This window comes from Xenia sp. Carnegie-2017, unplaced genomic scaffold, assembly GCF_021976095.1.
Source record: "Xenia sp. Carnegie-2017 unplaced genomic scaffold, XeniaSp_v1 HiC_scaffold_16, whole genome shotgun sequence".
NCBI classification, from domain to species: domain Eukaryota; kingdom Metazoa; phylum Cnidaria; class Anthozoa; order Malacalcyonacea; family Xeniidae; genus Xenia; species Xenia sp. Carnegie-2017.
Window position 1 is genome coordinate 14,725,398 of NW_025813469.1, and position 16,016 is coordinate 14,741,413.

A 16,016-nucleotide genomic window follows, 5' to 3' on the forward strand; every position below is an offset into this window, starting at 1 on the left:
GATCTCGTATCTAAGGAGACGCGAAGATGGCGCTTAAAATGAATCCATCAATTGGATTTTGAAAATCATTTTTCAGCAAATGAAACTGAAATGTCCCGCCATAACGACCATCTCTCTTCCTATTTGAAACAAAACGTAAAGACACCAACGGCAATAGGAATAAGTTGAAAAATCTTCCTGCAAATGGTGGAACTTCTAGTTTGGTAGCGAAAAATTCGACAGTTCATGAGGGGAAAACGAAGCGAAATGTTAAAAGGTAGGACAAGTTTGTGGCAAAGACAGGAGGGGTGAAAGAAGAGGCTTCTCCTTTCCTCAATTGGCTAAAGAACTGCCTCCTGAAAAGATTGAATTTGGGTGAAATTTCGAAGGGGCGATAACTTATAGTTATAGTTCCATTTGACTAAATATTTTTCTAACAAATTATGCAAAATCTCACTACAGAAACTCAGGAACTCGTTATTTTCCCTGCAGAGATTCAAGCCTTCACAATTCGACAGCTCAAAACTTCAGAGTTTACCATCCCACTGTGACCAGTACATTACAATAATTAATTTTTGAGTTTAAAATTCAAGAAGAAATCCATTTTTTCCCTAACGAAACTACCAAATTATTTACCTTTCTTTTCTTTAGAGTTTTACCTCCCGAAATTATTTCAAAGATATTTCGTTTTCTCACTCCATCCGAACTCCTGACATGTGCCCGTGTTTGCGAGAGCTGGAGGGTTATCAGTGATGAATCGTCAGTATACTGTCGTCTTTATGTTGATTTGTTTTGATCTAAGCTCCTTAGAGTTGTTTTTTCTCTCATCTTCAACTTGAACTTTGTTTCATAGCACATTATGGCTGAATCATTTGAATAACTTTCCTCGATGTGTACGAGATTCTCTTCTTCCCGACGAAAGAAAGTCGGGAATATTTCTGTGGAAACGTGAAATCATTCGTAGGCAAGACAGTTTTTTTTTAAAGTAATCCTTTAGGCAGATGTGAAATCGTTTTTCGTTGATATCACGTCCAGAGCGAGCTACCCGAAACCAAGACAACACTACGTGAAACCAAGACAACACTACGTGAAACCAAGACAACACTACGTGAAACCAAGACAACACTACGTGAAACCAAGACAACACTACGTGAAACCAAGACAACACTACGTGAAACCAAGACAACACTACGTGAAACCAAGACAACACTACGTGAAACCAAGACAACACTACGTGAAACCAAGACAACACTACGTGAAACCAAGACAACACTACGTGAAACCAAGACAACACTACGTGAAACCAAGACAACACTACGTGAAACCAAGACAACACTACGTGAAACCAAGACAACACTACACGAAATTTTATATCCCATCTTCTGCTTATCTCAAGCTTTGATATACGTTCAAATTTTTAAAATTTCTCAACTTTCTTAGAACCGTGCTCCACCGTGATAAAAAAGCAATGTCTCTCTTGAAGAAAGCTCGACCGTTTATTGGACAACTCGGATCACGTGTGTCATCAGCCATGGAGAAATGTTTCAAGTAAGATCACCATGTTTGTAAAACACCGCTATCACCCTTATCAAACATTTTGACAATTCAAAGTTTCTTGGAAATTATGACAAGAGTCCAGTGACGTAACCAGACCGGAAGTTTGGTTACGTTATGTGAATTTTTATGTTCACTCACTTTTAAAGCAATAGGATTCTAAACAAATGATTAAGTTAATGATAAAATTTTACCTAGCATAAACAAGTTTCTTGGCTATCTACACCACTACAGGATTTTTGTTTTTATAATTCATTTCTTTGGAGTATTCTCAAGGTGTATTTTGGCAATATTGAATTGTCTTTTTAGATTTCTATCGCTAAAATGGCGACTGGAGTTCATCGATAAAGATGGCTGCTCCCACGCATTTCATCACGACGACATGTTTTATTTTACCTCTTCTTTGACTGCGCGTTGGTTTAATTTACAGCTTCCAAACATATCAAAGTTGAAATCTTTTTCGATCTCAGCTAGCACGGCCGTGTTTTATCACAGAGACTGGACACCACAGAAGAATAGGTATTGACGGAATTCATTTTACCCAGAATACTCGTGGCCTATTAAACTCTAACCCAGTCTCCAGGCAATTCAAGTGTTTTTTTGTTCATCACTCGGCTTATTTAATTGTTATCCTTTAAGTAATCAATATTGCAACATTTTTACATAGTTTCACTCACAAAAATTGTGCAAAATTTGAGGTGAAAAGAATGTCAAATTTGCCCATATTCGCCTCTTAAATATTAAACGCAATTTAAAACTTTTACTGATTATTGACCAGAAGCGGATCTGGGGATTGTGTAAAAATAAATTATAGAAGTTCACTTCTAAAAGCTAAAGGACTTTTTAACTGTGTTGCTGTTTAGAAATTTCTAAAGAATATTTAAAGCCTTTTACATACCTTGCATTGTACAAGCGCCGACAAAAGACAAAAAGAAAATGTTATAAAATTCTTTTGTTTTAAGTGCGTTCGGCTCATATTTGAAACTGCTCTAAGACTAAGACACTTCCAATATGATAAGCCTCAAAGCAGTGTGCGAATTAACGGTGTGCAATGTGCAATTTGCACATCGTTTTAGCTAAAATGAAAACAATTGCACAACACTTTTTCAAACGATGTGCAAAAATCAGCGGTTTTAACGAAAAACACTGTCGTAAATCATATGAATTTGTTTACGTTTAAAATTATTAACTTAGCAATTGGCGCTATATAATAATTAACGTAATATCGATTTGATTATGCCTATAAAGAAACACTTTAGTCAAAAAAATTGCACATCGTTTTTTCTGAACTAATTCGCACGCTGCTTCAAAGAATTGTATAAATGAAGTATATTTTCAGTTACGTATTCTGACCTACCGTTGATCCACTACTGAGTGAGGCCACCATTATTAAAAGTGAGTTTGTATCTACTTCTGTTGATTTCTGTACGTTATCTAGTGCTAGAAGACAAGCTTTGTTACTTTCCTATCGAGTCAAAGGTATGAAATCAATTGGAAAATGTTTGCTTGACACGAAACAAACTTTGGTTGGGGGCGAGTTAAACGTCATTTTGTTCATGACTGTTGCTTACTATAGCAAGTTCAACTTTTCAGATCTTTACCTCTCGAGGAATAATGCCACAAGCGACACAACTCTGATCACTCTTCATACCATCCAGCCTGGATTAATGTTGGCCGTTTGGAGCGACTCTTGGCAGGTATACACAACACGCATTTTATTGATTGGAATGTAGCCCTTCCTATACTAGACCCAGTTTGAGACTTTCAAACTGTAAATTGAAAGGAATGAAGTTCTGGCTGTGCTATTTTTCAAATGTGAAAAGCACAGTAGGTGTATGACAGGAGAAACCTTTGTAAAAAAGCTTTATCAACTTGGCTACAAAATGTAACTCAAGTAAACGAAACGGAATCTGGGATGCATCATGAAAAGTAAATACGTTGATAGTTGGAAACAACTTATAACTTTCTATTTTGAAGAAGGCTCGAAGCACCGAGTCGAAAGCTCATAAAAAATCTGGAGAAACTCTTGTTAACCATAAATATGCCTGGATTACAAATCTTCAAGCTTATACATACGTATATATGTATACCTTTGAATAGCCTTTCATTTACATAAACTTTCAATGCAACGTGCGTTCGTCTCGCACGTATAGAATGTCACGTGAATGTCACGTGAATGTTGTTGAGAGGCCTGGTGCCATAGCGCATATCTATTTTGTCATTTACAGAATGGTGGTGATCTCGCCTGGATCTCGATCTGTTTACCATACTTTCAGCTTATGGAGAAAATTTTACAAGCCACGAAAGAAAGGTTTGTCAAAGTTACTCGGTAATAAAGTCGATCCCCATTACCTTAATACGATCCCCCTCCCGGAGATAGTACTGCTCCATTATAAGTTTTCGTCACGTGACCAATTTCTTTCGTTTCCAGTCCCCACGTACCCACTCCTCACAAGCCAATCTACGATGACTTGGATTCGCAATATGGTATTGTCATAAAAGTAAACGGTTTAAACCTTGGAGTAAACTCCAAAACTTATCGAAGTTCATTGTCCACGTTCATCGATCAAGAAAACTTCTAATGATAGCTGTACTGGGTGTCTTTTTTATTTGTGGTTTTCATCCAAGTTTTAATAGAGAGCTTTAACAAAGACTACGAGTACGACTACGAGTAAGAATTACGTCAATTACGCCTTGAAAACTTTCATGTATTTCGTACGCAAAGTGAAAGGTAAACAAACAATGAAACAGCATAAATATATCGTACATAAAATTTAAAATAGTGAAGATTTTCACTCTAAAAGTCCTATGTTCTCGCAAAATCAGTATTACCGATTAGTTGATATCATTATTGACAAATAGAGCCGTAGCTGCTTCGCAAACGTCGGTGTTTTCAAAATAAAAAGGCTCGTTCTGTTGTTTATAGCTAAAACAAAATTTTGACGAAGCGATAACGACAACAAACTTCCTCGTGCCATTCCCTTACACGGTCAAACTTCGTACTCGTTCTCGTAGTCGTACTCTTGCTAAAGCTCTCTAATGTTAACTGGACCACCGTTGAGAATGTCAAAACTTCATTCATTACCACTATCAGCAACCGTCCGTTTGAGTGCTTCACTAACTTGTAAGATGAACTTCCACACATGGTATGCACATTTGATTTGTGCCATGATTTTTAGGACTAAGACGTTATTCATTAACGGTAGAGCTGCGTAATCAACGGAAAATCATTTGGTCCAATCATTACAGAGAATTGTATAGAGGTTAGCGTGAGTAATGAGTAGAACTGAACCGGTATTTTTTGATGAAAATATTCCTCGTATATTGTAAATGACAGCGTGTAGAGAAAACTCTAAGTCAAAATCCCTGCTGATCTTATAAATATCAATTTAATTTAAAGAATCATTTAAAGACGAAGGTTTGGTGTTACATAGCGGGCAAGATGAAGAAGGTGTATTCGACATGCACGCATCGCTCCCATGGAAAACGACGCTGTTTAAAAACATTTTAAATGTTAGTGTGACAAGTACAATTTCAAAACAAGAAAACATATTATCACGCGATCATTTGTGTTTAATTTTTTGTTGAAGGATGTGGTCATTTTGGATTTGACTTTAATGGACGAACATGAAAGACCATTGTGGGTTGTCAGGTATTTGAAGTAAAACGTATCAACGGTTTCCGAAGGTGTGAAGACTCTTGTCCAAAATGAATGATTTGAACCCGGGAGTATCGTTACATGTTACAAGTTTGTTGATGTAGATCGTCCAGGTTAGTAGAGTCCTGAGAAGGACTGTTGGTGATCGTGTGTGTTGACTGACAACCTTTGCAGTAGTTATCTTCAGAGTCATATGACTAAAGATGTCGAAATGGCAGTACACAGTACCATTGAACTAAAATACATGGAACGCTACCTGAAGCAAATAATTGAAGCCAAATCTTACACCCAGACACGCGTGTTTAGTGTTTCGAAATTCTCTCGCGGAGTGCAAATTGATCGATCTACCCACGCCTGTTTGGGTGTAAGATTTGGCCTCAAGAAATACATGATTTGGTTTTATGTATTATAGTTCAATGGTCGACCCCAACACCAACAGTCCTTTTCAGGGCTGCATTAACCTGGACGATGTGATCTACAAACATGTAAAACTTCAGTCTGCCTCTCTAAATTAAGCTTTATAATAAAACTCGGTGTTAAAATGTACAAAGCCTAAAAGAGCAAAACGATGAGAAAAATCTTAGGACATCTCCTTCTCTTAGCTCTGCTGTCAAGATAAAGAAAGTTGAAGAAACCGAAGGTAAGATGTAATAGTTGTGTGCCGTATGCTGAGAAGACAAAGCAAGGTTCAAATTGGCCAAAGAAGAAGTATCATTTCATAGAATGAAAACTACACGAATCTTTTTTTTCACTGTATCTCCATGATCATTTTATTTTTCGCTATGTAGTTGATTACACTGACTGTGGTGGAGTACATTCTTGCGTCGAATACAAGGATGACAGGGGATTAGTTGGGATGAAATTGATATGGGTAAGACTTGATGACAAATGAAACCAACTCATGGACATGTTGGGGTGTTAAAGGATATGTTTAAAAGACTCTTTCATTTACTACTTAATGTGTCACTATTTTACACTTTTTTCTGCTCTTTCTTCTCGACAGTATCTTTTACTCTGTAAAAACAGACATTGGGGACTTAATGTGTCACTATTTTACCACTCTTTTCTGCTCTTTCTTCTCGACAGTATCTTTTACTCTGTAAAAACAGACATTGGGCACTTAATGTGTCACTATTTTACCACTCTTTTCTGCTCTTTCTTCTCGACAGTATCTTTTACTCTGTAAAAACAGACATTGGGCACTTAATGTGTCACTATTTTACCACTCTTTTCTGCTCTTTCTTCTCGACAGTATCTTTACTCTGTAAAACAGACATTGGGACTTAATGTGTCACTATTTTACCACTCTTTTCTGCTCTTTCTTCTCGACAGTATCTTTACTCTGTAAAACAGACATTGGGGACTTAATGTGTCACTATTTTACCACTCTTTTCTGCTCTTTCTTCTCGACAGTATCTTTTACTCTGTACAAACAGACATTGGGGACTTAATGTGTCACTATTTTACCACTCTTTTCTGCTCTTTCTTCTCGACAGTATCTTTTACTCTGTACAAACAGACATTGGGGACTTAATGTGTCACTATTTTACCACTCTTTTCTGCTCTTTCTTCTCGACAGTATCTTTTACTCTGTAAAACAGACATTGGGGACTTAATGTGTCACTATTTTACCACTCTTTTCTGCTCTTTCTTCTCGACAGTATCTTTTACTCTGTAAAACAGACATTGGGGACTTAATGTGTCACTATTTTACCACTCTTTTCTGCTCTTTCTTCTCGACAGTATCTTTTACTCTGTACAAACAGACATTGGGGACTTAATGTGTCACTGTTTTACACTTTTTTCTGCTCTTTCTTCTCGAAAAAATTTTTTACTCATTAAAAACAGACAAGTTTTTAGTGCAGTTGAGAAGAATATAATAAAATTACTGTGGATATTATATGTGTTGTCGCGAGACATTTTAAATATAGTCGATATGAGATGATCATTGATGTTACACGAGTTTTGATCATCTGCGAAAGTTCCTCACGTCGTTTTCCCAAGTGCATCCACGCTTCAAGAAAGTGTGACGCTTTTCGGTGCCAAAGAAAACACTCCTCAATCTTTATTTACAGTCGTTATGCCGGACTAACTGTACTGTTTAGATTTGAAACTTTCAAACCGTTCTGTCGTCTGAAGATTTTACGCCTGTGCTGTATAATCACACTTACGCTCACTGAGTGCAATGGAGCTTCAACATCACCTCGTAATACTTCGAGGACGATGTTTTCACTCACTGATTGCTTGATTTGAAATATTCTAGCGAAAATCTTGCCGTTGATGGAGAAATGGTTTTGTCGTTGATTAGTGAGAAGTGATTTTTATGCCGCACTCAGTGAGTGTTAGTTTGAGTGAGCTTTCAGATTACGGGCATAAGTGTCTTCTTGTCAAAAATATCATGCTTTTTCCACCTCTGTTGATGACTATTCGTGGTTTGAAAATTCGTTTACGAGAGGAACAAGCGCTGCATTCATATCTCTGCCTTTGGATGTTAATTAAATGTCAGTCAAACAAATCTTTGTTATATCTTCAGATGGAAGACGATGGACGGACTGTGGTTAAAGATCTTAAAATTCTTCTGCCGAAATCAGTTGTCAATCGTTGGTTTGGTACAAGTTACTGAATGCTGCAATGGCGGTAACAGGTTTGCAGTTTAGCTTCTTTTTTATATTTTAATATGGGAAAAAGAAATGACTTTATAGAAAGTCGTAAAATGATGGAAAATTGATTTGCCCACGCGCAAAGTCTTTCAAAATCAAATTAATCAATTTCTCGCAAACCAGTCGAATAACATGAGAAAAATAGACTATCGCTTAGCAACAAAGCGAAGTGATTTAATCCCGAGAAAAAAATCATAAAAGTCGAATGCTTTTACAAGTTTGAACATCTAGTTCAAAAACATGAATGTTGAACGCCGAAATGCTAAATACTTAACGCTAAAAAGATGAATATTGTTGTCATTATGTGCAGTAAAAACATTTTCAAGGATATGAAACGTCATTTGACACGGTTTTAGGCATTAGTCAAATACAGTGCTCCCTCAACAAATTAGGATATCACAAAAAATGATATTGTGACAGGAAGAAAGTTTTACATTTTAAAAGAATAATTTCAAAACCAGACAAAACCAAAACATCACCACGAAGGACTTGGGACCACTTTGTCCGGAATTGACCCATATTGCCGAATCTCCCGTGTCAACATTTACAATTTTCCCATGACCCTAGCTTCCCCTAGCCAATGCACATCATGAATAAATCTTGGTGCGGTGTCAGTTTTAACTCTTTCCTTTACTTTTTGTGTCTTCAAGTCGATAATCTTAGCAGCATTGCCATAATAATCTGCTATGTATAAATTTCCGTTGACGATTTGCGCATCACTGATCCGACAATCGTTGCTACAAAAATACGCCGAACTTCTCAAACTACAAGCAGACATCAGCAAATGTAGCGAGTAATTTAAAATAGGTACGTGTAGCGTACATGTGGTAAGGCAGTAGTAACCGAAGTAATGAGGGAAACATCCGTCAAAACATAGTATAGAGAATAAACGGTGGGACCACTTTGCTATGCTGTAGGATTTTGTATATTCAATTAGACTTCTGGCTGGAATTAGTCATTTCATTGTTCCTAGCTTTCGAAACAAAAATGGCGGACGCTTGGCAATTTTACTTCCGGTGTGCCAACTCTTTCGTATGGCGGGTTCTGTTGCATATTACATCTTAGCGAAATGGTGAATTGATTTTTTGCGTCAAACAACAAAATTGGATTTTTTTAAAAAAAAACGTGAAAATCCACGTGCAGACTTTATTTTCGTTGACCCCTGCAACTCTTGCGATAAAGCATTTGGAGCTCTCTGATTGGCTTAGTAGTCTAACATTCAAACAAACTTTTCATAGGTCAAAATCCCCCCTTCCTGTGTGTCTATTTGATGGAATTCGAGATCAAAGAACAATCTTGTTGGCTTCTTACTTTATGACAAAACAAAAAAATGATTTCGTTAATTGTAGACAATTCTTGTTAAGATTGTCGATCAAATGTCTTTAAAGTTCAACTGCAGAATATTTACTAACAGATATAGACTGTGTACAGTCCAAATCCGCTCAGTTTGTGCATCCAATATTTTGCGGGGGCTGTCAACATGATTGCGGATATTCAGTCAATCCTTAAATAATATTGAGATATAGTGACCAAACACGTTATTTAAGCGCCAGAACTTTTTCTGTACATTTTTTTTCAAACTGATAGACGTGACCTATTATAAATGTTCATATTAGCTACATCTCAGGGGAGCTTTGAAGACGACATGGTCGGTGCTGATGAGCAACAGCATGAACGACATCAACTATTGAAGAAGAAATCGTTTGGACTGACGAGCAGAATAACAATTCTTGTGCACATAGAACAGCTATTAAAATGTTAAACTGTCGTTACAAGTTCATGTTATAGAAATATGAAATGAAATCATTGAATAATGATTTCATTTCATATTTCATTTCATATTTCTCTCTCGTGCTTTCAAGTTAAGGTCAAACAGTGCAGCAACAGCATTTTGTCTGGTTTGAATTTGATTTTAACTGCTTTCATGGACTTGAACTTACCAATGAAAATCTTCAGGGCGAGAAAATGACCGTCGACTCTATGAGTGCTACGAACCTAACGTGCAATTTTTGTTAGTCATCAAATTTTAACGAGCGCTTTGACACCCATCGTGATAATGTGAATTCCGTTTCGCCGTTCGCCTGCGTGTCACAAAGAAAACCAACAACAACCTATTGCTTATAAATCACAGCAGCAAAACAGTAATCAATATGATTATACTAGTAAATGCAAGGTTTTATCATTAAATTGCTAACAAGTTGAAGTAAAAGAATGTACAAACGCAGCCCGTTTTGTACTCCCTAAATGTTAACATTTTGGTGTTCATTCTCTTGAAATATAATGAATGTAATGTGGAAGTAATTTTCTAAAGAAATGAATTATAATTTCTTTGAAAAATTTACATTTTAAGAGTAAAAGTTTGGGTCGGCTTGGTCTCAATGTTGAACAATGAAATGAAATTTATATGCCGACACCAAGCGAAGAGTTACATAAAGTTTAGTGGTAAAAGACTTTGTCGCTGAGGCAAATCTAAAAATCGTTTTTTATAAATAGCAATTGTGTAAAAAATCGAAGCTGTGCTTCATTGAAAAAGTGAAGATGTGACGACAAAAGGTAATGTAATTTGCAATGGAAAAAGTTTCACACTTTAAAAGAAAAATTTCAATGACAGACAAAGCCAAATCATCACCACGAAGGACTTAGGTCCACTTGTCCCAGAATTAGGATCGTCTACCCAGATCGCCAATCTTCCGGAGTTAACGTTTGGAATTTTAGCATGAACCTTATGGGTGTCGGCATCAACGATGACGGCAGTCTTCGATTTTGACGCCACCGAAATGATCCATTTTCCATTTATAAATAAATATCGCGAAGCACCCCAACGACTTGGTTGAACTGAGTCAACGTCATTGATGTATTTCACAGCGTTGTTGTCTTTTACTGAAGCTAAATCCAAATCAATGACGGCCATCGTGTTTGTGTTTCCAAGTGCGACAAATACGTAATAGGAATCGGGATTTGAACGCTTTGGGTAAAAAACTACATCGGACGCGCCTTCCTCGTTGAACGAAAGTTGAGGGTAATGCGTTGCGTCCGATCCAGACAGAGCGAGTATGTTGATGTACTGACGCCGTTACGATTGTATACCGAAACTATGAAACGACCATTTGGAGAAACGTGGGGATTTCCTGGAAATTGGAAGACTCGGGTTACTCTGTCAGTTGTAGGGTCCATTTCAAGTGTTCTCATCTCGCGGCGATTCTGTCTGCAGTCGACGTAAACACGCTGATTATAAGTAGAGTAACCCATTCTCCAAGTGCCTGTACAGTTGTATGCTGAAAGATTCACGTATCCTGCATATGATTTGTCTACCAAATTCACTTTATGTATTCCATCGTTTCTGAAATGAGAGACGTAGCCATATTGACCTTCCCACAACTTTTCATCTGCCAACATATCACCGTGGGTGAATCCTAAAACGACATTGTAAAGATTTGTAAACACGTCAACACAGTATAGAGAACATATAGCAGGGCTATTCATTTTAATTTTTTGTGTAGCGCATCCCAATAAATGGCATTTTCCAACCAGTAGGAACAATGATGCGGTTAAAGGTGTACAGCTGCCAGTAATCTAATTGAATGCATCGTCACGATTTACAGAAATGAAGACACAATGTAGATCGAAAGCGACATTTTAGATGACAGTCTAACACAATGCGTCTCCCTAAACCTGTGTAGTTTTTCATCACTATGTTGTATTTAGGCACAATTTTCCTCACCTGGAGTAGTGTGAGCTCGTACAGCTTTGTGGGTAAGAATGCGCTTGTCCGTCTTGACGACGGCAAATGTAGCGAGAGTCCACGAGTGTACCCAGATTTCATTGTACCAGTGTACATCATACATGTATCTGGGGTTGTATCCGTTGGAATCCTTTCTATGACTTTTTGTGTTTTCAAATCGATGATTTTTATTGCATTTCCATAATAATCTGAGCCATACATTTGTCCGTTGATGACTCTGGCATCAGTGAATCTACACGCGTTGCTAAGATAAAAGAAACATTACAAACTATAGACAAGCATTAGCAGAAGCGTACCTAAAAACCTAAAATAGGTACGCAACGCGTACATGCAGTAGTAACCAAAATAAAAAGTGTAATATCTATAAAAATGAGAAAAATTTCATAACTTTAATAAGTTTGACATGACCAACCTACTCCCTCCTTTCACACAAAGTCCTGGTGTTGTTGTATTTGTTATTGTACCAACAAGTGTTCTGCTTTCTGGTTCAATGATGTGAATATGATCGCCAGCAAAGACGTAAAATGCATTGTAAGGTGACGGTGTTACTGCAGCATTGATGCTTGATTGAAGAACTGTGAAAAGGCATCGAAAAAAGATAAAATGTAAGAACTATCTAATATTTCTTTAATTGCTTTAAAATATTTCTAATAACTATATTTTCCAATGACCTACTGTCAGAAAGAATACAGGCATAAATTAATGAAGAACATTTGCCCAAATGGAAGTTTCAACCAGATGGAAGTTTGTTCTTGACTAATCATTCATTTTTTTACATTTCTCTCTCTAAGCAAATAAGACCAAACACCAAAACAAGCAGCAAACTTTCGGAAATACAAAATCAAATATATAAACAAATATTAACATCTAATTTTCTTGATATTCAAGATGAAAAAAACAACAGTTTTGAAACAGAGTCGATAATATTTCGTCTTTAATCAATGTTTGGAAATGTACAAATTATTTTCAGTTGTTAAACGTAACTCCGGCTGGTTGTGAATCAACAAGACGTGAAATCATTTTGAATAATAAAAAAGAAACTCTTTATTAAGCACCATGATGTCTTCCGTACTGAATTTTAAATTGTCGAAGATAAGCTTCTGAAATTTTTACGTCATGTAGAAATAAAAGCAAGAATTCGGTATAAAACGTTGAAGTGACTTTTTCATATGTTAAATCGCACCGCTTCTAACACATTTCATTACGTCATGACTATAAAACGTTATATGAAAATATTCATGTTACAACTGCGTCATTAGGAGTTTGTGCAGGTGCGCAACAACAAGTAATGTTAAAGAAACCGCTTGGACAAGCACCGTAGCACAACTATAATTTTTTGTGCTTATGAAAAAGCTATTAAAATGTTACATTGTGGACACAAAAGTGCATCTTATGGTATAGCTCATAAAATCCTAAATAGCTGGTTTCGCTCGAATTGAGCACGAACCAAGCTGTACGAGTTGACTTTGCACTTGTTCTAATAACTTACCACAAAAACAAAAACGTCGACAGCGTGATTAAACGATACATTGTCTTTAGTTATTTCGCAAAGCTTTGATTTAAGTTAATCAATAATCCAAATGTAACAAACTGTTTGACACCTTGCAAGATACTTTGGAATGTGAAATGTATAAAATATGACACCACCTATATTTCATTTGATTGCGACATCTCAGCAAAATATTTTGTACCAATCAGCGATTTTGTTTACATTTTTCTTAAACCAATCAAATTGCTTAGTATTAGCAATTTGCATAGATTACAGAAGATAATAGAAAGAAACTTGACATTTTGTATTGAAGTGTTTGTAGAATATTCTCCAAAGATTTTTCGATTTCCTTGCATAGATTTTTCCACAGATCGTGTTTTTGAGGAGTTATCAATTTTAAACTTAATCATAAAGGATTAAACGATTGTTCGTCCTTGCTGCGTTGACTATACACCACTCGCAACTGTCATGACAATAGTTATCAATTATTACGTGTCTATATGCACTGTATATTATGCATGTTGGGCTAAACAGGTCCTGTGCACATTAAAACTGAGCACAAGCATGTCACTGAAGATTAATATAAATAAAAGCTTACAATGAAATCGTCACGAGTGGAAGACATTTGCCAGCGAATACGCAAGCATGAAAAGAGTATCTATGATTTCGCTCGTATTTTCAGAAACGATTTGAGTTATCGATTCACTGCATTTTGAAGTCGCGTATTCATTTGTCAGGCCGAGCACAAACATCCACTGCGTATCTATTTCGTTATGTTCGGCATTCCTTTCTTGCTAGCAAGCGAGGAGCGAGCAAGCGAGGCAACAGTTTTGATCTATTATATACTCTTCTCAATAATAATGTACCATCACGTAACTTGCGCTGAATTGGCTTGTTCGAACTTTGAATGAGTCTACGAAAAAGTATTTTACAGTTTCACGTAGTTTTTATTTTAAGTGTTTTGTTGTTTAAAATTGTTCAGTTGTTGGGGGCTGTATATAAGACTAAAGGGTTCACAGACAACGTGAATTCTGTTTATACAAGACCTATGGTTTAAATGTGCGTAAATATGGTTTAAACCATATTTAAGGATTCTATCGCTGAATTTGGTAAATTAAAATACAATGAAGATCTTATTTTGGTAGTTTTCGTTCCTTTCAATCAGGAGTCTTTCCCCTTTATTCCTCTATAATTGCTTTACCATGTTCAAAGACTTCTGCCAGTTCAATATTGGCAATTATTGTGAAAGTGGCTTAAGTTAAAGAAAAATGTCACAACGAGAAACAACTTTTCAGAACGGTGAAAAGTTTATTGAAGTTCTACGAAGGTCTTTATGTTTAAATTACAATGTGTGGAAAGCTTAGCTTTATGTAAAATTGTGAAATAAAAACAAATTTAACGCATTAGGACTAAACAGTTTATATAGTTGAAGCTTTTGATACTTCATGTATGCGTTCTTCAGTTGTGCTTTGTTAGTGTCAGTGTGCTTTAAAAGGTTTTTGAAATTCTTTAATCTCTACTGTGAGACTTTCTTCGACAGATTTTATTTAAAATAACACCCCTTTCGTCTAAGCGTTAATTCTCACAAAAATTGAATTATTCTCAGGAGGAAAGCTTCCGTTTTTTTGGTAATGCCTTAATTTGTTGTACTCTTCACGCGATTTGTTGCCGACTAAGGCAACGATATAATGTAATGTTGAAACATTTTAATGATATTTCATTTTTATAACCTGAAATTTCATTTGATGTACTTTAAAGTTGGTTGATGAGTATGCAGACAATACACATTTACATGATGTGGCAATTTGTAGGTCAGGTTCATACCATAAATATAGGTTTTAATTGTTTAAGGCTTCCATATATGGGTCTACAATTATTCCTTATAGACTAATTTTAGCATTACAAATGATATTGCTTCACTTGTCTGCATTTTCTACAAAGGTAGAAATTTTTAGTTTAATGATTTTAGTTCACACTCTCCCAGAAAGAAGACTTCTTTAACATTGCAACAGACAAATAGTGTACATTATAATGTTGTGCTTGGGAATTTTATTTTAATGATTGAAAATGAAAACGCCTCAACAAACCTTAGATAAAAGTGTTTCACCAGTAACTAATAGGCAGCAACTTCACCGCAATGGGCATGCTAGTTTTTGCCCTATATGACTGACGACCTGACGACGTAAATTTCGTATGATATGATCGGCTTGGAGTTGAAAATTTGAACAAAAATCTTATTTGTCAATGACAACATTCCTTCTTCTTAGGTGTCTGTTCGATAAAATTAATCATTATAGAATGGTCTTATAAGTTAGTTTATGGTAAAACGAATATAGACTGGGAGTCCGAATTTGCTTGACTTGTGCATCTAAACTATGCTTAAATGTTTTGCGGGGGCTGTCGACAGGAGCGCGGCTCGTCGGTATTCAGTGAAACGTTAAATGATATTGAGACGTAGAAAGGAAACACTCTATTAAACGCCATCTTCAGTATTTATTTTATAATTGATTTCAAATTGATAAACTGCTGTCCGCTAAATTGCTGGTCTATGTTGTGGAAGAATGAAATGAAACTATACTATATGCGTGTGCTCAAGTTGAGCTCATACCGTGCTGAAACAGCGCCTCCTCTGTTTTGAATATCATTTGAAATTTATAAAGCTTACCAATAAACGCTGAAAACTTGAAGAAAACGATCCATTGACTTCTATCAGTGCAACAAGACTTGATATGAAATTATTTTTAGTATTCAACATTTAACGAGAGCTTCGACATTTTACGAGACAACATATGAATTCCCCGCGCCGTTTGCCAGCGTGTCACATATTTCGACATGTCACAAAGAGAGGCACCAAACACCTTTGCTTGTATTAAAACAACAAAAAAATAATCTCAGTATGAATCACAGTTCACTAAAACCTTCTTAATTGAGCCG

At 36.2% G+C, this 16,016-nt stretch overlaps 2 protein-coding genes across 2 annotated transcripts; one reads left to right on the top strand and one right to left on the bottom strand.

Annotated features, from left to right (window-relative positions):
* Positions 1-107: 107 nt before the first annotated feature.
* Positions 108-9,661, top strand: LOC124436156 (F-box only protein 15-like; the record flags this gene model as incomplete). The annotated part of the gene is made up of 16 exons (XM_046986080.1): positions 108-256; positions 631-738; positions 833-943; positions 1,420-1,527; positions 1,843-2,052; positions 2,972-3,012; positions 3,127-3,230; positions 3,762-3,844; positions 3,965-4,020; positions 4,713-4,796; positions 4,934-5,046; positions 5,124-5,185; positions 5,794-5,831; positions 5,980-6,062; positions 7,725-7,835; positions 9,468-9,661. Coding segments are annotated over 15 exons (1,440 nt in total), but the record flags the coding sequence as incomplete, so codon positions are not given.
* A 488-nt stretch (positions 9,662-10,149) lies between these two features.
* LOC124436887 (follistatin-related protein 5-like) lies at positions 10,150-12,170 on the bottom strand. Its single transcript, XM_046986862.1, has 3 exons — positions 12,006-12,170; positions 11,573-11,837; positions 10,150-11,264 (listed from the first exon to the last, which is right to left on the bottom strand). Exons 2-3 carry the CDS (start codon positions 11,694-11,696, stop codon positions 10,831-10,833), a joined length of 558 nt encoding a protein of 185 aa, XP_046842818.1. The 5' UTR covers positions 11,697-11,837; positions 12,006-12,170; the 3' UTR covers positions 10,150-10,830.
* Positions 12,171-16,016: the final 3,846 nt, after the last annotated feature.

Excerpts from the sequence above, each read along its gene's own strand:
- LOC124436887 (XM_046986862.1), bottom strand. The coding sequence starts at position 11,696 with ATGTATGATGTACACTGGTACAATGAAATCTGGGTACACTCGTGGACT. Across the intron at positions 11,265-11,572 it reads ACGAGCTCACACTACTCCAG|GATTCACCCACGGTGATATG; the intron begins GTGAGGAAAATT and ends ATGTCGTTTTAG.